Source organism: Schistocerca nitens, chromosome 5 (genome assembly GCF_023898315.1).
Source record: "Schistocerca nitens isolate TAMUIC-IGC-003100 chromosome 5, iqSchNite1.1, whole genome shotgun sequence".
NCBI classification, from domain to species: domain Eukaryota; kingdom Metazoa; phylum Arthropoda; class Insecta; order Orthoptera; family Acrididae; genus Schistocerca; species Schistocerca nitens.
The window spans coordinates 146,200,340-146,227,471 of NC_064618.1; the positions used below are offsets into that span (position 1 = coordinate 146,200,340).

Below are 27,132 nucleotides of genomic sequence, written 5' to 3' on the forward strand. Positions count from 1 at the left end.
TCTACTGATATCGGCTATAAGTCCCAATATTTCAGAAATATTGTGTTCACACTTGTCTCTAAATTTCTTGATTTAATGATTAAGATAAAAATATTCTTCTTCTGAAGAGAAGTAATGTAACTGCACAGTGTGGCCCCAGCATGCCTTGTTGCTTAACACTGCTTGAAGTTCGTCAAACAGTACCTATCTTATCTTGAGGTTTACATTTTATCTGACAGCATAAGTATGCAGCATTCTTCAGACAATCTCATTCACCTCACAGCAAGTTAGCTGTGCTTCATGAGTGTTAACTTAGTGTATTTGAAAGCCACAGCATCTATCTGTACCTGACAAAAATGCATGCATGTCATTTATTGTAGAGTTTCAACATTTTAACCACTTTTAAAGACTGAAAGGAGGCATAGAAGGGGGGACTCTTCACTCCTCAAATTATTTAAACAAGTAAAATTCTTTTTAAAAAATGCATCTCAATCCTACACAGCAAGTCAGCAGGGCACAGTGCAGTGAAGCAGTTGTTGTCACTGTAAGTTAAATCTAACTAAATGTAGAAACCAAAACATTCGCTTTTATTTTATTTCTTTGGTGCCCATCTGCTTAGAACAACTGAATTTCACATGATAAACTGATGTATATGTATGTGCTTTGATTGTAATACACATAACATTTATAAGACTGTATTCTAGGGCTTTTTTTTTAGCTTCATACCTTAGTTATGGTAAAGTGACAGAGAAATCACTGTTGCTGTTGTGAGACATGAAATGTTCTAGAAGGCTTAATTGATATCGCAACACTCCATTCTTTGACACATAGTGTTCATATCTATATGAAGGCAACACTAAGGCAACATAAAATTCCATCAGGATAACTGTTCTTGGTCATCTATGCATGAATACATCTACAGTGTCAAATATACTTTCCTAAACATCTTACAAAAATCCAAACTGGAAGTTGATTACTAATTAGGTCTAGTATCTGAATAATACTACATACTTGCTCTGTTGTTTCCTTAATACACAATAATGGCTTGTCATTGCTGGTCCATAAGCCTGTATTCCTGGCAACACTAATGTCAGATCAGTCATTATATATGTATCCACCAAAAATTCAGTATAAGAATTTAAAAGAAAAACAGACAGTGCAGTGCACACTATATGAGTATACAAATATTACAAAACTGTATTAAAATGCAATATACTTCATCTCTCACAAATAATATATTATAATACTTACCCTACTATTTCATAATGAACAAGTATTAAGTGGCTGAATAGCTCAGGTTCTTCTAAATTATGAGAGGCAGGACATTACACTAAAAGTCAGAGTTCCAAAATCACCTACATCAGCTTAATAATGCTATTTTCTGTCAAACAATGTCTCAAGTCAGTGACTATAGTACGTAAAATTGTGCACTTTATATTTTCCTTTTACTAATTTTAGACAATAACTTACTCAATCTTAATTATGGCATTTCACAAAGGACATATTTAACATCAAAGCAAGACACAGGACCACTGCATGGTATTCGTCCATGGTTTCAGAATATAGTCTTAGCAGATTTGGTACTGTTACACTAATACAAACACTATCATATTATTTGTGACCAAAAACAGTTATTCTATGTTTATTTAGAAAATTGAGGAAAAACAATGGAAGATTTTCACTTTGCTGCTGCTTCTCTCCATATCCATCTCCCTCTTCCTCTCCATCTCCCTGTTTATACACATTCCATGAACAGCAGTTCTGGCACAACAGTAACAGAAATTTGTCTGCCACCTTACCATGAGACTAAAATTAACTGCAGTATGAAGAGAAGTTTAGAGTGTAATGTTTCATCACCAGCAAGATCTTTGAAAATGAAACACTAGCCTAAGTGGCCAAGGACAGGAAATCATCCATTTCATTATTGACACAACTATTCCAGAAGTTGCTGAAAGTGGTTTACAGAAACCAAAGAAAACCCAATTTAGGTTAATTGAATAGGAATTTTAATCCTATTTCTTTCTAAATAGCAATTCAGTGTTAAACTCTGCCCCATCTTACTAAGAAAACAGGGTAATGGAAAACATCAGACTGTAATGATGACTTTTGTATAATGGCCACTGAGTAAACTCAAGTATATCATAGTCAGACATGATAGTAAGCATAGAGGCTTGTAACTAATTCACAATTATCTAGGCTTCAGAATGGATTTTTATTTTGTGATGCAAAAGTCTGTAGCTGACTATCAGTAGACATCAGGTAAGATATTGAAAGTCCCAGACATTCAGAAACAATGTAAAAGAACACTTAATTAACCACTCCTTATACAATTATCATTACTTTAAGTTCTATGTCATTCACCAGCCATGGCTGGATGGACAGCATTAAGCTTATGATAAAATTTAAAAAGTAAAAGAAGCTAAACTCCTCCCACACAGGCCATGAAGGCCCAATGGTACTGACCGGCCGTCATGTTATCCTCAGCCCATAGGCGTCACTGGATGCGGGTATGGAGGGGCAGGTGGTCAGCACACTGTTCTCCCATCTGTATGTCAGTTTCCGAGACTGGAATGATAAAATTACAACAATAAAATTAATACAGAATTGCAGACAATCAACATTAGAAGAGAGTGTAGTAAAATAATAGAGTTACCACTGTTTTCATTGGCTCTGAGTTGCTGCCTAGGTAAACACCATTCTATCACCAGAGAAGTATTGTTCAGTATTAAATGAAGTATAAGGACTCATGAATGTAAATTCTGCATAACTCTAATTTTGTATTAAACAGGTTTTGACTTTTGCAGCATATTGACAACTGATAGTCTTTTGAGTGAAGTTATGTAAATGCTTTGTTTGAAGCATCAGAACTAAAGTACCTTTAACCCTTTATGTAGATTGTTCTTGCTCATAGTACTGATTTTGTGAACTGAGCTGTTTGTAGGAAAAGAGATATATTTTTTACAACAAATTTTGTTGTAGAATAAATAACTGAGAAGTAATAGTTAGCATATCCAGATTTTTGAACAGGTTTCTACATGAGGTTCATGAATGCACATGACAAATGATGTGTGTGACATGATTTTAGACTCTGAAAATTTTTGTTTGACTAAATGTATAATGTAATTCATTCCACATCCCTGAAAGCTCCTATCATGATGAGATTCATGGAATAATGTGTATTAACAAATGAATATATGAATGAGTGAATGCAAGCATATTATTTCTTGATATCATCAGAAATGTTAATTTTCTGATAGGTGACAGAAATATAATACTGATAATGAAACACGATGGCTGTTCAGCAATCACTGAAGCAACACAAGCAGTTAGACACAGAAATATGCATTGAATCTGAGGGTTTATTTTTCATTTTTTAAAGCCTTAATAAATTCAGAAACAGTAAAAACAGTGATTAAATAGACATTCATTTATATACAATTAATAAATTACAATAAATTCATATGCAAGAAGAATTAAAATGCAGCAAATATAGTTATCATCTTATGAGCTAATAATCAGTGTACATAGGAATACTAAGTAAGATCATGACTATAATTATTATATTGCAAACTGATATTGGTATTGCTCAGCTCATAGAATTCTTTTACATGATTTAGATTGGTTGAGTGTTAAATAGTTTTTCAGTTTTACTTTATGAAAATTTAATGGGATGGTCTGAGCAGATTTGTGGCAATTTATTGTAAGTTTCAAAAAGATTTAGCAGCAAGGTCAATTGCACTGCAAAGCTCTAGCAGCAAGATTAAATGCAGTGAACAGTTAAGTTGTGATATTCAGTTGACTGAAAATTTATCAATGTAATCTGAAACCATAAGTGCTGCAGAAGAACCACAGGACACTTGTAAAGTATTGGAGACATAAAAACCATTGAAGGTGCTTGATAAAATTAGGTGAAACCTGTTTGGTTAAAATAACAATAAATGTTTTGTTGCAAAAGATGAATTGACTGTCATAAGTCAGTCAGTGTATATTATGACAGAAGACCCACTGATATCAAACTCCAACCATTGTTTGGTTCATCTTGTATGTAAAAAGAAGACAAAATATGTAAAGTGTAATCAAGAAAATGTTAAGTGTTCAGGTAATTAAGAAAATGTTATTTCCCTTAATGGAATCTTTTTTGTATAAACCTTTATATAAACCTTCTTTTTTTTTTCATCTTTCATGTAAAAAGGAGACAGAATGTGTGAAGAGTAATCAAGAAAATGTTAAAGTGTAATTAAGAAAATGTTATTTCCCTTAATTGTTAAAAATATAAATTGTGCTTTCTTTCTATCTCTCTCTCTTTCCATATGACAATTCCTGTGTCTTGCTATGATAAAATTGGTGATAATAAATTGAATTGAATTGAACTGAACTGAAATGTTCTGTTGTGGTATGCTACATATGGATCATCATAAAGTGGCTGGAAAGGTTTTTGAATAGTGTTGCGTTCATCAAAAATCTGTTTGCATGACTGTAAGCTATAGAAAATGAACTCTCTTTGCATAGAATGTTCTTTTGAAACAATTGGGCAGAGCTTACAAATCTGTGAGCATAGATACTGTGCAAAGTCTGAGGCTGCAGTATTATTATTTTACATGTAATGAAGAACTCTCGAGGCAGTTGAATTGTCTTTTTATACACTAATTTTGAGATCTAGTAAGACAGTAAAGGGGCTGCAAGTCCAATGCATTGCGGCATGGCATCCAAGTGAGGTGTTAAACTGTCGGGTAGAGCCATTCCAAGGGCAACACTGTTGTAGGAACAGTTTCAAATTCAGTTCATGACAAGTAATGCTGAAACTGATTTAAAGAGGTATAGCTTGAAATGTTTGTCTTTTTTCGTATTGCTGGAGAGGGGATGCCAATGTGGGCAATCCACTCAACAAAGAAGTAGGGTTTGGTAATTATGATGTGTTTATTGTTGTAATTTGACTCCAATGGCAGTTGATGATACATGCACCATAACTGCACGAGTTGAGTCAGGATGAGGATGAACTAATGACGTAGCCTCTGAAATAGCAGCTTTCACTCTGATGACAGATGTTTTCTGTTTATCAGTTCCCTTCAAAGTGTCTCCACGTTTACATGAACCTTTCAGCATTTTGTGGGGAGCCAGTACCAACAATGCATGATTGTGCACAAAATGTCAATAAAAATTTGGCAAGCCCAAGAAACTGTGTAATTCACCTATTAAAGTTACAGACAATGTACAGTGTAGCTCTTTACATACAATGCACTTAGTTTTCACTCCTCTTAACTAGTTTACAATGTTTTAATAGTAATCTCTGTCTTCCATATTATCCTGTCTTCCACATTTAAGCTCTCAGGTTTTCAAATCTCATCCAGTGCAGTCCCAACAATCAGTCTTTCCTTTTCATCCCATCCAGTAAGTCTCCCCTGACCCGGGGCTCTGGGTGACTTTTCTGAATTGTACCCCTTTCCCTAAACCTCTCGAGTCCTTTTCCTTCACTCCTCTTCCTTTCCCTTCAACTCTTTTGCCAGAAGAAGGAGCCACTGGCTCTGAAAGCTTGTAAAAGTTAAATCCCTTTGTGTGTGTGTTCCCTTCCCACCTTTTAGTGGATAGATTTTACATCTATCTGTTTACATTTCATTATTTCATTTGTTTTGTACACATACATTCATTAATTCATCATGTTATACATACCTCATCATGAAGAAGAACCTTGAGGGATGAATAATGAATCGAGGAAAATTATCTGAGGGAAACATTTATCAGAAACATTTGATTAGATACACTAGTATTCACTAAAATACTCATTTAGGTTTCCCTAAATAATTTCAGGCAAATGCTAGGATGATTCCTTCAGAAAGTTCATGGGTGACTACCTGTCCTATCATTGCATAAACATACTTATATAATCCATGCGTACCTATATCGCTATTGTGTGAGTAGACTGCTGTGACATGTAGGAAGTTTGGGACATTAAAATCCACTTACCATCCTTAAAGAACATCGCTAATGACACATCTGATCTGTTAAACACCCATGGCATTACATCTGTGTGTGGAAAGACTGGTAAAGACACATAATGTAGCACTGCATCGATCATTGCTGACACAAAGTAAAGCAATTCAGCATGACGATGCTGCAAATAGGGAGACTCGATGGTCCACTGACAACAAAGAGTTCAGTAACAGAGTTTAGCAGAGCCATGCATCATGTGAGACAGCCTCTTCCTGCCAGCCACTGGACACATTATTTGGGGTCCAAGGACTGATGCTACTGCATTACCCAAGGAATCCTAGGAGCCTATAGCAGGTTGCTGCTGGCTATTGTAACTGCAGTCAACCTGCATGAACGCTACACTAGCTTCAGTTGGCCACTGCCAGCACTACTCAGTGCTTTGCCAATGTGCTGCCTCCCAGCAGCATGCAATGCCTTCAGGGATAGCTGCCACCACCACACCCACAACAAGATGCTGTAAATCAATTCCAGGCTGTACTGGCAAAATGAGAGTGTGCATCTGTATCTTACCTGGATTGATAAAGCAATAAAGAGTTTTCCTGGACTCCATCTATTTTGCTGTGGCTATCCTCACCTTTGACAGGTGCCTGTCTGTCTTGCCTGCCAATTAAACCCACAGTGCCTAGGTTGTAGAGCAGCTATGATATCCTGACACCAGAAAGTATGGCTTCCCACCCCTCAGTAACAATCATATGACAGATGATCATTAGGATATACTGAACTATCGGGGTTCATTGTATTTTAATGACAAATGCTTATCGTTGTGAGATAATCTCTGGATGAATAAATAAATACTAACAATTTGGCTGTGATACAACTGCTTCAACTGAAACTTTCACTTAATTAATTAAATATATGCTGTTTATTAATGAAATAGTATAAAATTAATTTAGTTTCATTTTGTATGAGTTTCCTTGAAATTTAACACTATGTATTCTGTTTTTATTTCTGTTTGTCATATTTTACTTCATGGTGTTCAACAATTGCAACTTTCTTTTTGTGTATAACGTGAAATGTGTTGTTTCATAGATAAGACCGGCACTTATATTCTTTTTGTTCTAGGAAGCCACAGGATTACTCAAACAAGAATCTACTGAGTCCTTTGATTTAGCTTGGTACAACATCACTGTCAAATACAAGAAAGATATTGCTGACAGTAAGACATACATTAAAAATCTAATCCCCTGGAGGAAGAGCATAAATGATTATACGTGTGTGTTGAATAATGGTGAGGCACATATATGTGATTTTATTTCATATCTTTATTACACTACTGAAAAGTCTTTGGTGGACTGTAAATAATGGCTGAGATAATACACCACACTCATCTTGTAGGCATGACAGCAAACATCACATAAGCACATAACAAGCAGTGATAGATTGGAATCTCTTTTCTTCAGACCAGAGACCACTTTTATACATACATACTGTTTGATGCTGTGGTGTAGCTGTATTATTACACTCCAGCATTAATTCATTATCTTACATAGGTCCAACCACAAAGGAAACTCTCCAGGGAAAGAGAACGAATCAAAATGTACGTTAACATGGAACATGTTTTTCTTATGCTCCTTCTAGAAATTATTTGAATACCTAGATCCAGGGACTGAAAGTTTCTGTTACCCACATGGAAAGTAACAATATTTGTTGTAAAGCTAGGTGACAGGTAATAACATACTATAAATAGGATCCATTATTTATAAATGCAAAAAATATTTCTTTGAAAAAATACCATTGTAAGGAAGTAAATATTAACTACTAATAGGAGATAAACAACAGCTATTCTTATTAACATTTAAAACTGCAGAAACAAGGTAGATGATACTGAGATACTTAATTTAATACAAGACATATGGGGTTGCAATTGTTGGGAAATACCCCAAAAGTGGATGACAAATGTTGAACATGTGATTTTATCACAAGTCAAGTATTTTATCTCAAGTCAAGTATTTTGTCACAAATCAAGTATTTCTACTTGACTTGGGTTGCAAGGATCAGGTGTGGCAGACCAAAAGTTTCAACTGAGGCATGTGTGGTGGTGTGGCTCTGAGCTCACATGCGCAACATTAGCACGTGGGGCTTAAGGTTCAAGTCTTTTATCTGGCAGGCAGTATTTTTCTCAATGTGTTAAATAGCTACATGTTTATATTATGCTAAGATTTATTATTTTATTTATTGCTCTCATGGTCTCCATTGTTTTATTGCAAAGTACAGCACAACAAAAACCTACCGTACTGTATCATAAATAAATTAATATAAGCTTTTGAATTGCATCACCCAGTAAATGACATATGTTTTCTTTGCTAAATGATATTTGTAAATAAAAATAAGGTATAAAAGGAAAGAAACACAAAATAAGAACAACTTTTTCTTGATTACAGTGAGGACAATAATTTTACAACTTCTTTATTTAAAACAGATCACATTTAAAGAAGGTGTTCAAAATTTGCACTGTTTGCTCAAATGCAAGTATTGCATCACTCAGTCACTCCAAACCCAACCACTCCATGTGTGGTGAGGTGTGTCATCTGGTGACATCACATGTTCAACATTTCTCATCCATTTTTGGGGTATTTCTTGACATTGGTGACCCCATGTATCTTGCATTAAATTGTCCCAGCGTCATCTATGTCACTTCAAGGATTTTTAAACAATAATAAGGATCACCCTGCATAATAAAACTGAGGAGACAGCAGCTATTTTCAAAGTAGCAACTTCTGTACTAATTTACTTGATTATATTTAGATGGCAAAAGTGTGCACAGAATAAAGTACTCTAGTGATAGCTTATTGTTAATATTGTGTACAGACTTAATTTCTATGATATCTGTGTCTTATGTTAACATATAACTTGAGTTGTTCCATATCTCTAAAGATTCTCCTTCTTAAGGGGATCTGTTGGAATACAATGAGTGAATAAATAAAAAGAGGTACACAGTCAGGAGAATCACTAATTGACTACCCCTTTGGATTAATTTCGTATTATTAGTTCATAACCAACTTTAAAAAGTGGGTGAACAAGGTCAAATGTAGTAGTTCTTACTATTCAAAGAAAATAGTCACAAATGAAATAACTAGCTCAAAAACTAGAGCAAAATTAACAGTGTAGTCAGGATCTGTTCCTACACATATGTACAGTGTGTGTGTGTAATGCTCATAAAGTTGAACGCAGTGGGTTGAAAAGTGCAGAAAACATTGACACAGCTCAACAGCACCTCCACATAAAATGTTATATAAAAGGAAACACCTGATGAAGGCTGATACTGATCACAGGGGTAAGAAGACAGCAGAAGGACATCAGGCACAGAGCATCTGAAAACATCCTTTAGAAACTCTCAAAGGAGAAGGCACACTAGGACTGACAAATATTTCAATTATTATTCTACCACACTGCCAATCAAAACATCTTTGTGTGCTTTGTATTACAAGGAAATTAGTTAGATACAACTGCAGTCATTGTGTAAGAATTTTTTCTCATACAGATTACATTGATGAGACCAGATAAGTGGCCCTTTGTATGAATTTTGTATTTTGAAAACAAGAGTTTTAGAGCATTGTAGACTACTCTGAGATGTCTTTAGCTGTTTTTAAAGACAGTTACAAGATGTTTTACAAGATTTTATACCTTTTTGGACTTCTAGTCCTTCATTGATGGCTGCGATTAGTTCTCACACCATTAACTCATTCAATGTATTTAGGAAATGTAATATTCGTAAAGGTTTAACTCTAGAATTATATCTCAGATCACATGTTTCAACTTCTGAATATCAGTCACCTTCAGAAAAGACCTTTTACAACTGATTTGTAGAATTTCATCATGGTTTTATTTATCTCAATGATGAATTTCACAAGTGTCATCCAAAATAAGTTGTGCAAATCATGAAGTGGATCACTGCTTGCCTTACTATGGTTCAGACATATGAGCATGTCAAAGTTTATGGTGCATTTGCAACTGAATTCTTATTTAGCTGTGAAAAAGAGTCATGTGTATGAGCTACAAACTAAGAAGCACTTGGGTATTCCAAGATGAAGTAAACCCACTTGTATCTTTGTTTCATTGAGCATGTTACTGCCATTGGTTTAGAAGGTTGAAGCTAGATAATATACAACAATTTCTTTGTCCTAAGTCATCAATGAATTAGCTAAACCAACTGAAAATGTTGCAGCATTCTTCGTCTTGACAATGGCACTTGTCAACGTGACACCTCTGACAACTGACTAATTGATGAAGAAAGTATTAATGCCTCATGGCCTGTATTCAACTGTTTTATTGCCTAATGACCTCCTATTGTTCCCTTATGTCAAACAAATAATAGAAACTGTGTGGATGAACCATGGACCTTGCCGTTGGTGGGGAGGCTAGCGTGTCTCAGCGATACAGATAGCCGTACCGTAGGTGCAACCACAACGGAGGGGTATCTGTTGGAGGCCAGACAAATGTGTGGTTCCTGAAGAGGGGCAGCAGCCTTTTCAGTAGTTGCAGGAACAACACTCTGGGTGATTGACTGATCTGGCCTTGTAACACTAACCAAAACGGCCTTGCTGTGCTGGTACTGCGAACGGTTGAATGCAAGGGGAAACTACAGCCGTAATTTTTCCCGAGGGCATGCAGCTTTACTATATGGTTAATGATGATGGCGTCCTCTTGGGTAAAATATTCCAGAGGTAAAATAGTCCCCCATTCGGATCTCCGGGCGGGGATTACACAAAAGGACGTTGTTATCAGGGGAAAGAAAACGCATTCTACGGATCGGAGCGTGGAATGTCAGATCCCTTAATCGGGCAGGTAGGTTAGAAAATTTAAAAAGGGAAATGGATAGGTTAAAGTTAGATATAGTGGGAATTAGTGAAGTTTGGTGGCCGGAGGAACAAGACTTTTGGTCAGGCGAATACAGGGTTATAACTACAAAGTCAAATAGGGGTAATGCAGGAGTAGGTTTAATAATGAATAAAAAAAATAGGAATGCGGGTAAGCTACTACAAACAGCATAGTGAATGCATTATTGTGGCCAAGATAGACACGAAGCCCACGCCTACTACAGTAGTACAAGTTTATATGCCAACTAGCTCTGCAGATGACGAAGAAATTGATGAAATGTATGATGAGATAAAAGAAATTATTCAGGTAGTGAAGGGAGACGAAAATTTAATAGTCATGGGTGACTGGAATTCAAGAGTAGGAAAAGGTAGAGAAGGGAACATAGTAGGTGAATACAGATTGGGGCTAAGAAATGAAAGAGGAAGCCGCCTGGTAGAATTTTGCGCAGAGCATAACTTAATCATAGCTAACACTTGGTTTAAGAATCATGAAAGAAGGTTGTATACATGGAAGAACGCTGGAGATACTAAAAGGTATCAGATAGATTATATAATGGTAAGACAGAGATTTAGGAACCAGGTTTTAAATTGTAAGACATTTCCAGGGGCAGATGTGGACTCTGACCACAATCCATTGGTTATGAACTATAGATTAAAACTGAAGAAACTGCAAAAAGGAGGGAATTTAAGTAGATGGGACCTGGATAAACTGAAAGAGCCAGAGGTTGTACAGAGTTTCAGGGAGAGCGTAAGGTAACAATTGACAGGAATGGGGGAAAGGAATACAGTAGAAGAAGAATGGGTAGCTTTGAGGGATGAAATGGTGAAGGCAGCAGAGGATCAAATAGGTAAAAAGAAACCCTTGGGTAACAGAAGAAATATTGAATTTAATTGATGAAAGGAGAAAATATAAAAATTCAGTAAACGAAGCAGGCAAAAAGGAATACAAATGTCTCAAAAATGATATTGACAGGAAGTGCAAAATGGTTAAGCAGGGATGGCTAGAGGACAAATGTAAGGATGTAGAGGCTTATCTCACTAGGGGTAAGACAGATACTGCCTACAGGATAAGTAAAGAGACCTTTGGAGAAAGGAGAACCACTTGCATTGAATATCAAGAGCTTTGATGGAAACCCAGTTCTAAGCAAAGAAGGGAAAGCAGAAAGGTGGAAGGAGTATGTAGAGGGTCTATACAAGGGCGATGTACTTGAGGACAATTTTATGGAAATGGGAGAGGATGTAGATGAAGATGAAATGGGAAGCCGACCTAGGGGAAGATCAGTTTGGATTCCGTAGAAATGTTGGAATACATGAGGCAATACTGACCCTATCACTTATCTTAGAAGAAAGATTAAGGAAAGGCAAACCTACATTTTTAGCCTTTGTAGACATAGAGAAAGCTTTTACAATGTTGATTGGAATACTCTCTTTCAAATTCTGAAGGTGGCAGGGGTAAAATACAGAGAGTGAAAGGCTATTTACAATTTGTACAGAAAGCAAATGGCAGTTATAAGAGTCAAGGGGTATGAAAGGGAAGCAGTGGATGAAAGGGAGTGAGACAGGGTTGTAGCCTCTCCCCGATGTTATTCAGTTTGTATATTGAGCAAGCAATAAAGGAAACAAAAGAAAAGTTCGGAGTAGGTATTAAAATCCATGGAGAAGAAATAAAAACTTTGAGGTTCGCTGATGACATTGTAATTCTGTCAGAGACAGCAAGGGACTTGGAAGAGCAGTTGAATGGAATTGACAGTGTGTTGAAAGGAGGATATAAGATGAACATCAACAAAAGCAAAATGAGAATAATGGAAGGTATTCGAATTAAAGCAGGTGATGCTGAGGGAATTAGATTAGGAAATGAAACACTTAAAGTAGTAAAGGAGTCTTGTTATTTGGGGAGCAGGATAACTGATGACAGTTGAAGTAGAGAGGATATAAAACGTAGACTGGCAATGGCAAGGAAAGCATTTCTGAAGAAGAAAAATTTGTTAACATCGAGTATAGATTTAAGTGTCAGGAAGTCGTTTCTGAAAGTATTTGTATGGGGTGTAGCTATGTATTGAAGTGAAACGTGGACGATAAATAGCTTAGACAAGAAAAGAATAGAAGCTTTCGAAATGTGGTGCTACAGAAGGATGCTGAAGATCAGATGGGTAGATCACATAACTAATGAGGAGGTATTGAATAGAATTTGGGAGAAGAGAAATTTGTGACACAACTTGACTAGAAGAAGGGATCGGTTGATAGGACATATTCTGAGGCATCAAGGGACCACCAATTTAGTATTGGAGGGCCATGTGGAGGGTAAAAATCATAGAGGGAGACCAAGAGATGAATACACTAAGCAGATTCAGAAGGATGTAGGCTGCAGTAGATACTGGGAGATGAAGAAGCTTGCACAGGATAGAGTAGCATGGAGAGCTGCATCAAACCAGTCTCAGGACTGAAGACCACAACAACAACAAGATGTGGATGTTTATTTTTCACCGCATCAAGAAGTTTTTGTATCTTTCCAAAAGCATGTTTTCGAGGAATCAACATCATATGGGAAAACATTTACAGAATTAATTCAGATGCATGCAAAAGTGTGCAAATTTTAAAGCCAAATATTTGAGAAAGGAAAAAATTGTTTGTACTACACAAAATTTTATTTGTTTTTGTAAAAACTTAAAAGGTTGCTCTCACATAACTATAAACACTATTATAACATTAAATGTTTTTCTATTTTAGTGATTTAATTTGTATTTTTTGTTATGTCCTGAAGGTCATTATTTTGGCATAAAATTACTTAACAAGCTACAAATGAATACAAAGTGCATAACTAGAAGCCATAAATATTCCGGTATAAATTTAAGGTATACTTTATTAAATATCATTGAAGGTAGTAGAGATATTAGACAGTTAAACAAAAATGTGTCTACTGTGACCATAAACATGTACAACAAAATAATGAACAACAATTACATTATTAAATATTTATGTTTAATTTGATCATGGAAGAGAGTGGGTCAAATACAAACAATACCATGGACAAAGACATCTGATCACTATATGTGGAGAGAGAGAGAGAGAGACAGAGAGAGAGAGAGAGAGAGAGAGAGAGAGAGAGAGTGACAGACAGACAGACAGAGAGAGTGGAGAAAATAATACAATGAACAATATGCACACAACAAAAAAATTTTTGCAGCATCCCGGTTCCCAGAACTCCTGAAGATAGATGTTAACTATGAATGTTGCATCACAGATGCAGTCCCTTTGACTGCTCAGAGATGTCACTAAACCCACCCAAAGATTTAAACAACCATGCATGAGCAGTGCCTATTAGATGGAGGGGGTCCGACAGCTGATCAGTTCCAGTCATTCCACCAGGAAGGAGGTACATGGCTCATGTTGTCTGTAGTTCAGCCATACCTAGACAGTCAATACCGCAGTTCAATTGCATCCGCATTGTTACTTTGTGCCAGGAATGGCTCTCAATAAGGGAAGTGTCCAGGTGTCTTGGAGTGAATCAAAGTGATTTTCATCAGACAGGAGGAGATACAGAGAGACAGGAATTGTTGATGAAATGCCTCGCTCAGACCACCCAAGGGCTACTACTGCAATGGATGACTGCTACCTACAGATTATGGCTCAGAGGAACCTGACAGCAATGCCACTGTTTTGAATAATGCTTTCCATGCAGCCACAGGACATAGTGTTATGACTCAAACTGTTCACAACAAGCCGCATGATGCACAACTTCACTCCCAACATCCATGGTGTGGTCCATCTTTGCAACCATGACACCGTGCAGAGTGGTACAGATGGGCCCAACAACATGCCAAATGGACCCCTCAGGATTGGCATCACATTCTCTTCACCAATGAGTGTCACATATGCCTTCAACCAGACAATCATCGGATACGTGTTTGGAGGCAATCCAGTCAGGCTGAATGCCTTAGACACACTGTCCAGTGAGTGCAGCAAGGTGGAGGTTCCCTGATGTTTTGGGGTGGCATTATGTGGGGCCAACATATGCTGCTGGTGGCCATGGAAGGTGCTGTAATGTTTGTACTATATGTGAATGCCATCCTCCGACCAATAGTGCAACCTTGTCGGCAGCATATTGGTGAGGCATTCATCTTCATGGACGACAATTCACGCCCCTATCGTGCACAATTTGTGAATGACTTCCTTCAGGATAACGACATCACTATAGTGGCCAGCATGCTCTCCAGACACAAACCCTATTGAACATGCCTGGGATAGATTGAAAAGAGATGTTTATGGAGGATGTGACCCAGCAACCACTCTGAGGGATCTACACCAAATCGCCATTGAGGAGTGGGACAATCTGAACTAAGAGTACCTTGATGAACATGTGGATAACAAGCCACAATGAATACAGGCATGCATCAGTGGAAGAAGATGTGCTACTGGGTACGAGAGGTGCAGGTGTGTACAGCAATCTGGACCACCACCTCTGAAGTTCTCGCTGTATGGTGGCACAACAAGCAATGTGTGGTTTTCATGAGCAGTAAAAAGAGGGGAAATGATGTTTATGTTGATCTGTATTCCAATTTTCTGTACAGGTTCTGGAAATCTCAGAACCGAGGTGATGCAAAACTCTTTTTTGATGTGTGTAAATGCAGGACTCTAACTACGCATGTCTAGTTTTGTTGATAATGAGACAGATGGCATGCCAAAGAAGCAAAAAATGTGGACTCATCATCGAGAGTAATGAGAGATAAGTATTAGCAGTATGATCACATGTAAAAAACAAGTTGCGAGGGCCATTTTTTTTTCAACCTCAGATAGACTATAAATAAAAGACATGTTCATAGAAAGCAATGATTTTATTACCAAAAGTTTGGTACACTTATGGTTACTTTTCAACATAATCACCAAAAAGATTGAGACGTTTAACGTACCTGTGGACAAGCTTTGCAATACCCTCTTCAAAAAATGTTGCCACCAATGAGCATTGACATTGTTTTGAAGATCTTCGTTGGTTTGAAAGTGCTCAGTCACTTCTGAACGTGATTCCAGTGTGCTAATCACTGAGCCACCTTGTTCAGTGGTGACCATGATACTAATAAATTATTTATCTTTCATTTTCATATGTTTTTCTATACAAACACTCAAGAATTTTGTGATGCTGTAACTGGTTTTGAGCAGCATACCATGTTCAAACTAAATGCACATACTGCAATAGTTTCCATTGTGACATGTGCCTTTAGTCTGAAGATGACCACTTTCCAATGAAAATCTGTTGCAACAGTGTGAAATGCTTATGTGTTTGTATCCCAAAACCTATCTTAATTTTATCTTCAAGGCACTATGTCACTTTTCAGATACTGACTTTGGAGCTATTGAAGTATATAATATATAGATACTAGAATAAATAATTAAATCACTGGCAAAATTTGTAACTATGTATGCATTACAGAAAACTTGCAGTGAAAATGAATGATGATATAGAATGTGAAGAAAATGATAATGAGGATGCTACCCATAAGAGTAATGATGCAACATTCAGGTTACTAATGGGGAAAAAAGATTTGGGTTCAGGAAAAAATGATAAAAGTAAATAACAATGCAAATTTTCGCTATCATTTCATGACACTGAGAGCACTGTTAAGTTGTTTAGGGTGATATCAGTAGAGATACAGTTAGTAATTAGATCTTTCTGGGAAGACAGCATTTTTTAACGGTGCAAAAACAAGAGCTGCTGGCTGGGCTGGCCTCTTTCTTCAGTGAAAGAAGGATCTTATACAGTGGGCTACACTTAGGAAAGCTTTTCAAGATGAATTTGACACGAAGATTAGTGCTGTAGCATTCACAGACTGTAGTCTCTGTGAAAGAAGAAAAGAGAAGAAGTTATTCAAGAGTATTTTCTATAATGAAATGAACTGCCAGCTAAGGCAATATTGACTATGACACTATTCCATATGAGAAAGATGATAGTTTGAAAACAAAAGTTCTGTTTTATAGCATAGAAATGTGAAATAATTTCAGCAAAAGCAAAAACTCTGTGGAATAATTGTAAAAAATTGTTGGCGCAGATTGGGAGTTGTGCCTGGATAGCTGAATCAGTGGAACACATGCTTGTAAAAGGTAAAGTTTCAGGTTTGAATCCCAGTCTGTTACACAATTTTAATTTGCCAGAAAGTTTCAAGAAAATCACAGTTTGTGGGATCCAAACTGAAAGGTTTTAAACTTTGGTGTCCATGTCCATAGGTCAATTGGTTATAACAATTGCTATAAAATTGCCCATATCCCAAATGAATGCATGATGGAGCCAAGGGGTGAAAATGCTCATTTACTTTGGAAACCAACTTTATTACAAGTATTTTACAAAACAGCAGGTGCTTGATGGTTCTGGGGTACAGATTTAGGGAGGATATGGGAAAAAAAACTTTTAGGAAGCTGAAAGGGGAAGTTCATCTCATGTATCTCTATAACAAAAACACCATAATTAGCTATTGAAAGCTCAGTTAGTGAGAATACAAAGGAACATGTTCAAAGTTTAATGACTAATTACTTTCTTGCAAAGGCAAAGTCTACCAATGCGAGACCCAGAATATTCTCACCACGAAGGAAAGAAAGACAACAAATAAGGGAACATTTTCAAGTGTAAAAAGTTATCTTCATGAAACTTCGTGTGTGTATAGTGGGGACAAAATAATGCAGTATTAAGGGGTAAAACACATCCTGAATTGTAATTTGGCATATTCGGTTTAGAGGGAATGTCTTAAAAATGATGACATACAAAAAATAATTTTTGCGTAAAAGTTGATACCCAGTCAATGTTTCTGAAAACTGTATAATCAGCTTTTGTGATAATTTGAAATTTTGCAAAATAACCCACCACCATCAATTCATTTTGAAAAATGAATACAATGTTACAACTTAAATTAAAGAGGCTTTCAAGCCACATACATCTGTGTGTAATAAAGGTGGTTTCTGAAACATTATTTTTGTAAAATAAGCTGTACACAAAAAATGAATGTTTACATGCTTTAATTAGTTGTACTAAAAATACTCTGACAGCATATTGTGTACAGTTTGTTTTCCAAAAATGGTGTATAGAAACTAGCCTAATTACAGATGGCTGTATGTGCCTTCAGAGCTTCTTTAAGTTTTATTATAACAAAGGTTTTCATTTATCAAAGTTAATTAATAATGGAGAGGTATTTTGAAAAGTTACTGATAAGCAAAAAATTGATTTTATATAGTTTTGAAAAATGTTACTTACACATCAACTTTTATATGAAAACATTTTTTATGTACCATTGTTCCAATGATATTTCCTCTAAATATAATATGTCAAATTATCTTTTAGTGTGAGTTTTACCCCTTAGAAGTGAAACTGTACACAAACAAAAAAATACATGTTGCATTATTTTGCCCCTTCTACACACTCACCAAGTTCCATCAAGATCATTTATTTGCACTTAGGAATGTTCCCTTGTAAGTCTAGGTGCAACTTGATAAAAGAATTATTGAACCAAATTCATTTGAATATGTTACTTAGGTTGGGGGGAAAAAAAGGGAGAGATAGATAGATAGATAGAGAGAGAGAGAGAGAGAGAGAGAGAGAGAGAGAGAGAGAGAGAGAGAGAACATTGTGTCTCTCTATACATTATAGAAAATTAAACAGACCTATGATCCACTGCCCCATAAACAGCAGGATGAGTGTTTTTCACACTAGATCTCAAGAATAGCTTCTTTGACATTGATGTTGAAAAGAAATCCCAAAAGTGTACTTCATTCATGACAAAGCTGGAACAGCTTCACATTTAGAAAGATCCATCTGGATTATCAAATTGGCCTGCAGTTTCCCAGTACTTTATAAATGCTGTTTCTTAGACTTTATCTCCTGAGAAATTTATATTTAATTACATGTTGAAAGCTGCAGCAGAATATGGCTAGTAAATTAACTGTGAAAAATGCCAGTTCTGGGAGGGAACAGTTGAATTTTTCACATATGTCACACAACATGGACGAGTTTGACTTCTGAGATGGCAAGATTTATTCAGATTTTCCAGACCAAAGTCTATCACAGTGATACAAGTTTCCTAGGATGAATAGGATACTTTCAGAAGTAGATCTTGAATGTGTCTACAACTGCCAAACTCCTGAGTGTTTTACTGTGGAGTAATCAGTCAAAATATAAACAGTATAGAATTGTAATTGTAGGTGATATTGACATAGATATAAGAGCAAAGAGAAAAAACATAATTCATATGATTAACACTCTGAAGTCATTAAACTGTTACTGTCTCAATGAAAAAACCTACTAGTCTGAACGCTTGCCTTGATAACATAATTAGCAATGTACAAAGAGACTCCATACAATGTGATGTAATAGAATTAGGTATATCAGATCATGCAGGGCTATGGCTTCAAATAGAAAAGTCAGCCTTCAGTTCTACAGAGAGAGAAGTGACATATAGAAATCTAGGTGAATCCAATGTAAACAAAATGATAAACCAGTTAAAAGAAATGGATTGGACTCATGTAATGGATAGCAAGAAAATGATTAATAAATGTTTTTCCATTTTCCTGACAGAGATCAAGCATATAGTAGAAATGACATGCCCGTTGGTAACCAAAAGGTACCAGAGTAATATTACTCATAAGCAACAAAATGCTAACAAGTGGTACACCCCACAACTTAACAAACTCAGAATACTACTGATGATTATGAAAGACAAATCTCATAACAGTGATAGGGACATGGAAAATTACACTAAAATGAGAAACCTTTACAGATTAGAAATAAAAAATGCTAAGTGCTGTGCAAATGATGAATATATTTTAAATTCTAAAATAAATGTAAAGCTGCCTGAACTGTCATTAAAAGGGAAATTAATAATACCAATAAAGAAAGGAGTATCCCTATTGACTGCAATATTCTCAATGAATATTTTGTAAATAGCGTCACCACCCCACCCATCAATTCTGCCTCTGATGCAGAAGCATTGCTCACTTGTGCAAAACAGACAAGAAGTGAGAAGTTCACTTGGACCCGAATCACATTAAATGATATTGGTAAGTCAATAAACAAATTAAGTAATTCCAAAACAGAAGATTATTATGGACTCAGTAATCTCATCATTAAATGTATAGCAAAAGAAATTGAAATGCCACTTCTCTCACTATCAAACAGAGTACTTGATGAAGGAATATTCCCTGACTCTCTTCAGCTCACAGTTACATTGCCTGTGTATAAAAAAGTGAAAGAAACCTCCCAAATAACTACAGGCCCATTTCAATAGTACCAATCATATCCAAGTTAGTAGAAAATTGTGTGCATAAGCAGATATACAGGTATTTTGAAACCAACAAAATTTTAAATGAACAACAGTTTGGCTTCAGGTCACATCTATCAACTGTAAAAGCAGTAGAAGCTTTGGTAAGCAATGTTTATGAAGGGTATGAAAAAAGGGTATCAATGTCTGGAACATTTATTGACCTAAGTAAAGCTTTCGACTCGGTGTCGCATGACATACTCATCAAAAAGTTAAAATACTATGGCATTGAAGATGACACACTCTGACTATTCAGATCTTATCTAAGCAGTAGGTTACAACTTGTATATGCAAATAAGCAGAGGTCAGAAATACTCCCTATAGAAAGAGGAATATCCCAAGGCTCTGCTCGTGGACCTTTTCTGTTCATTGTCTATGTTAATGACTTCTCAAATTACATACCGTGTAAGAACATACTATATGCTGACGATATGACATTAATAAGTACAGGAGAGAACATACAGAGTGTACTGGACAAAAATAGAGAAATGATGCAAAGGCTAATTACTGGTGTCAGGCTAACCAACTGTGCATAAATAAAACAAAAACAGAAGAAATAATATTTAATCTCAAAGTAACTAAAAATGAAAACAAAACAGTGAAATTACTTGGACTAATCGTAGACTAAAAGCTCTCATGGGAAGGACACACTAATTATCTATGTAGTAAACTACCACGAGTACTTTTCTTATTGTATAAATTAAGAAACAGTGTGAGCAAGCAATTGCTACTCCACTCATACTATGCTTTTTTTCATTCCCAACTGCAATATGGAATATTGCTTTGGGGTAACTCCCCAGGGGCTGAATGTATTTTCAGATGGCAGAAGAAAGCAATCAGGTGCATGAAGGGGTTAGCACCCAGAGAGTCCTGCAGAAATTATTTTAAATCTCTTGGCGTTATGACAGTGCCAAGCATGTACATATATAACTGTCTAATATATGCCAGAGAAAATCTGAAAAAATTGAACATGAGATGTGATGTGCATGCACACAGTACAAGAAACTGTCACCTGCTGGACTTGCCTTCCACAAGACTTGCTGTAGTCCATAATAACTATAAATACTTAAGCATAAAATTTTTCAATAAGTTACCATGCTCAGCTCGTACAGTACCACTAAATAAATATAAGAATACATTGCAAACCTGGCTAAAAAACAACGAATTCTATACAACTGAAGAATTCTTAGATACTAATCATCAAAATATATGTTTTACCTAAGTTATGATATTATATAAGCTAGTTATTTGCTGTGATTCTTTTCTTATGTGTGTATTTAATTACTGTATAAAACATCGTTTTACATAATGCTGAAGAAAAGGTCTTTAGTTCCTTTTCTCCCCTTTCTGTAACTATTTGAATATCGTACTGAAACTAAAACCCTCTGTAAACTTGGACGAAGCCAATTGTATGAAAAATACTGAAAGGCTAATAAAAATATTCTATTCTATTCTATAAGTTCCAGGGAAAGAAGAAATGAGTGTTTGAGGCATTCGAAGACATAATTTATCTGCCCCATTTTTAAAAATATACAAGAAAAAATATGAAACTAAACTGCAAAATGATGAAGACAAAGAAGGCCTTGGAGCTGTGTTATTACAAAAATCTCCAGATCATGATAGATTTCAATTAACCTCTTACGTGAATAAATAAACAATCCCTGTAGATGAAAATTACAGAAGTTACCATCTCAAAGTCATTATCATTGTTAATGCCTTAAAGAAATTTTGTGTATATTTACTTTGTTCGTATTTTAAAATTGTAACCAACTAAGATGTGTTCCAAAAGACCATGAATTTTCTCAGCAAGAATTGCTAGATGAACTTTAATCTCAGAAGAGTATTCCTATGAAATCAAGCACCGTTCTGACACTAGGAAGAAACATGTAGAGCTTTAAGTTGCTTTGTAAATGTGGTATTTGGTTTCACAGATGGTTTTATATATGATGAGACTTACCAAACAAAAGCGCTGGCAGGTCGATAGACACACAAACAAACACAAATATACACACAAAATTCAAGCTTTCGCAACAAACTGTTGCCTCATCAGGAAAGAGGGAAGGAGAGGGAAAGACGAAAGGATGTGGGTTTTAAGGGAGAGGGTAAGGAGTCATTCCAATCCCGGGAGCGGAAAGACTTACCTTAGGGGGAAAAAAGGACAGGTATACATTCGCACACACACACATATCCATCCACACATGTCTGTATGTGTGGATGGATATGTGTGTGTGTGCGAATGTATACCTGTCCTTTTTTCCCCCTAAGGTAAGTCTTTCCGCTCCCGGGATTGGAATGACTCCTTACCCTCTCCCTTAAAACCCACATCCTTTCGTCTTTCCCTCTCCTTCCCTCTTTCCTGATGAGGCAACAGTTTGTTGCGAAAGCTTGAATTTTGTGTGTATATTTGTGTTTGTTTGTGTGTCTATCGACCTGCCAGCGCTTTTGTTTGGTAAGTCTCATCATCTTTCTTTTTAGATATATTTTTTCCACGTGGAATGTTTCCCTCTGTTATATATATATATACATAAACAAAGATGATGTGACTTACCAAATGAAAGCGCTGGCACGTCGTTAGACACACAAACATACACACAAAATTCTAGCTTTCGCAATCAACGGTTGCCTCGTCAGGAAAGAGGGAAGGAGAGGGAGAGACGAAAGGATTTGGGTTTTAAGGGAGAGGGAAGGAGTCATTCCATCCCGGGAGCGGAAAGACTTACCTTAGGGCTAAAAAAGGACGGGTATACACTCGCACACACACACATATCCATCCACACATATACAGACACAAGCAGACATATACAGAGGCAAAGAGTTTGGGCAGAGATGTCAGTTGAGGCGGAAGTGCAGAGGCAAAGATGTTGTTGAATGTCGGTGAGGTATGAGTGGCGGCAACTTGAAATTAGCGGAGATTGAGACCTGATGGATAACGGGAAGAGAGGATATATTGAAGAGCAAGTTCCCATCTCCGGAGTTCGGATAGGTTGGTGTTAGTGGGAAGTATCCAGATAACCCGGATGGTGTAACACTGTGCCAAGATGTGCTGGCCGTGCACCAAGGCATGTTTAGCCACAGGGTGATCCTCATTACCAACAAACACTGTCTGCCTGTGTCCATTCATGCGAATGGACAGTTTGTTGCTGGTCATTCCCACATAGAATGCGTCACAGTGTAGGCAGGTCAGTTGGTATATCACGTGGGTGCTTTCACACGTGGCTCTGCCTTTGATCGTGTACACCTTCCGGGTTACAGGACTGGAGTAGGTGGTGGTGGGAGGGTGCATGGGACAGGTTTTACACCGGGGGCGGTTACAAGGGTAGGAGCCAGAGTGTAGGGAAGGTGGTTTGGGGATTTCATAGGGATGACAACCTCTTTGCCTCTGCACTTCCGCCTCGACTGACATCTTTGCCCAAACTCTTTGCCTCTGTATATGTCTGCTTGTGTCTGTATATGTGTGGATGGATATGTGTGTGTGTGCGAGTGTATACCCATCCTTTTTTCCCCCTAAGGTAAGTCTTTCTGCTCCCGGGATTGGAATGACTCCTTACCCTCTCCCTTAAAACCCAAATCCTTTCGTCTTTCCCTTTCCTTCCCTCTTTCCTGACAAGGCAACCGTTGGTTGCGAAAGCTAGAATTTTGTGTGTATGTTTGTGTGTCTATCGACGTGCCAGCGCTTTCGTTTGGTAAGTCACATCATCTTTGTTTTTAGATATATTTTTTCCCACGTGGAATGTTTCCTTCTATTTAGATGATGTGACTTACCGAACGAAAGTGCTGGCAGGTCGATAGACACACAAACAAACACAAACACACACACAAAATTCAAGCTTCCGCAACAAACTGTTGCCTCATCAGGAAAGAGGGGAAGGAGAGGGAAAGACGAAAGGATGTGGGTTTTAAGGGAGAGGGTAAGGAGTCATTCCAATCCCGGGAGCGGAAAGACTTACCTTAGGGGGAAAAAAGGACAGATATACACTCGCACACACGCACATATCCATCCACACATATACAGACACAAGCAGACATATATATATTAAATATATATATATTTTTCCTACGTGGAATGTTTCCCTCTATTATAACTCTATATATATATATATATATATATATATATATATATATATATATATATATATATTTAAAAAAAAAACAAAGATGATGTGACTTACCAAATGAAAGTGCTGGCAGGTCGACAGACACACAAACAAACACACAAAATTCAAGCTTTCGCAACAAACTGTTGCCTCATCAGGAAAGAGGGAAGGAGAGGGAAAGACGAAAGGATGTGGGTTTTAAGGGAGAGGGTAAGGAGTCATTCCAGTACCCGGTAGCGGAAAGACTTACCTTAGGGGGAAAAAAGGACGGGTATACACTCGTGCACACACACACATTTCCATCCACACATATACAGACACAAGCAGACATATTTAAAGGTGTGTCTGTATATGTGTGGATGGAAATGTGTGTGTGTGCGAGTGTATACCCATCCTTTTTTCCCCCTAAGGTAAGTCTTTCCGCTCCCGGGATTGGAATGACTCCTTACCCTCTCCCTTAAAACCCACATCCTTTCGTCTTTCCCTCTCCTTCCCTCTTTCCTGATGAGGCAACAGTTTGTTGCGAAAGCTTGAATTTTGTGTGTTTGTTTGTGTGTCTGTCGACCTGCCAGCACTTTCATTTGGTAAGTCACATCATCTTTGTTTTTAGATATATTTTTCCTACGTGGAATGTTTCCCTCTATTATAACCATGACTTACCAAACGAAGCGCTGGCAGGTCGATAGAGACACAAACTAACACACACAAACACGCAAAATTCAAGTTTTCGCAACAAACTGTTGCCTCATCAGGAAAGAGGGAAGGAGAGGGAAAGACGAAAGGATGTGGGTTTTAAGGGAGAGGGTAAGGAGTCATTCCAATCCCGGGAGCGGAAAGACTTACCTTAGGGGGAAAAAAGGACGGGCATACACTCGCACACACACACATATCCATCCACACATATACAGAGTCACATCATCTTTGTTTTTAGATATATTTTTCCCACGTGGAATGTTTCTCTCTATTATATACAGGGTGGGCCATTGATCGTGACCGGGCCAAATACCTCACGAAATAAGCGTCAAACAAAAAATCTACAAAGAACAAAACTTGTCTACCTTGAAGTGGAAACAAGATGGCGCTATGGTTGGCTCGCTAGATGGTGCTGCCATAGGTCAAACGGATATCAACTGCATTTTTTTGAATAGGGACCCCCATTTTTTATTACATATTTGTGTAGTACGTAATGAAATATCAGTGTTTTAGTTGGACCACTTTTTTCGCTTTGTGATAGATGGCGCTGTAATAATCACAAATATATGGCTCACAATTTTAGATGCACAGTTGGTAACAGGTAGTTTTTTTAAATTGAAATACAGAATGTAGGTACGTTTGAACACTTTATTTCAGTTGTTCCAATGTGATACATGTACCTTAGTGAACTTACCATTTCAGAGAATGCATGCTGTTACAGCGTGATTACCTGTAAATACCACATTAATGCATTAAATGCTGAAAATGATGTCCATGAACCTCAATGCATTTGGTAATACGTGTAACGACATTCCTCTCAACAGCGAGTGGTTCGCCTTCCGTAATGTTCACACATGCATTGACAATGCACTGACGCATGTTGTCAGGCATTATCGGTGGATCATGATAGCAAATGTCCTTCAACTTTCCCCACATGTGAGCCATGGTATGGTGCTTCAATATCGCTTCAACCGCACGTGAGCTATATGCCGGACATCCATCACGTTGGAAGTACATCGCCATTATGTCATGCTGTGAAACATCTTGTAGTAACATCGGTAGAGAATTACGTAGAACATCAGCATACACTGCACCATTTAGATTGCCATCAATAAAATGGGAGCCAATTATCCTTCCTCCCATAATGCTGCACCATACATTAACCAACCACAGTCGCTGATGTTTCACTTGTAGCAGCCATTGTGGATTTTCCATTGCCCAATAGCGCATATTATGCCGGTTTATGCTACCACTGTTGGTGAATGATGCTTCATTGCTAAATAGAATGTGTGCAAGAAAACTGTCATCATCTCACAATTTCTCTTGTGCCCAGTGGCATACCTGTATACGACGTTCAAAGTCGTCGCCATGCAATTCCTGGTGCATAGAAATATGGTACAGGTGCAATCGATGTTCATGTAGCATTCTCAACACCAACAATTTCAAGGTTCCTGATACTCGCGCAATTTGTCTGCTACTGATGTGCGGATTAGCCGCGACAGCAGCTAAAGCACCTACTTGGGCATCATCATTTGTTGCAGGTCGTGGTTGATGTTTCACGTGTGGCTGAACACTTCCTGTTTCCTTAAATAACGTAACTATCCAGCGAATGGTCCGGACACTTGGATGATGTCATCCAGGATACCGAGCAGCATACATAGCACATGCCCATTGGGCATTTTGATCACAATAGTCATACATCAACACAATATCAATCTTTTCCACAATTGGTAAATGGTCCATTTTAACATGGGTAGTGTATCACGAAGCAAATACCGTCTGCACTGACGGAATGTTACATGATACCGCCTACTTACACATTTGTGACTACTACAGTGCCATCTATCACAAAGCGAAAAAAAGTGATCCAACTAAAACATTCATATTTCTTTATGTACTACACGAATATGTAATAAAAAATGGGGGTTCCTATTTTAAAAAATGCAGTTGATATCCAATTAACCTATGGCAATGCCTTCTAGTGGGCCAACCATACCACCATCTGGTTTCCTCCTTCAAGCTAGACGAGTTTCGTTCTTTGTAGTTTTCCGTTTGATGCTTATTTCATGAAATATTTGGACCGTTCACTATCAATCGACCACCCTGTATATATATAGTGCTATACCGAGACCATGATGAGATGGGGCCCTGCCAAGGGGTGCAGCCCAGAGGATTGCAAAATATGTCAAGAAAAGGAAAAAAAAGATTTAAGAATTAACACCCAGAGGTACATTAGTTCTCCTGAGCACGTTTAGGCTATAACTGATT

At 37.2% G+C, this 27,132-nt stretch overlaps 1 protein-coding gene across 1 annotated transcript in view; it reads left to right on the plus strand.

Annotated features, from left to right (window-relative positions):
• Positions 1–305: 305 nt before the first annotated feature.
• The window catches only part of LOC126259259 (protein scarlet-like), a 128,512-nt gene continuing 101,685 nt past the window's right edge, over positions 306–27,132 (plus strand). The window contains exons 1-2 of the mRNA XM_049955894.1: positions 306–523; positions 7,030–7,195. Coding sequence (XP_049811851.1) covers positions 461–523; positions 7,030–7,195 — 229 coding nt within the window. The 5' untranslated portion in view covers positions 306–460. The remainder of the gene's footprint in view (positions 524–7,029; positions 7,196–27,132) is intronic.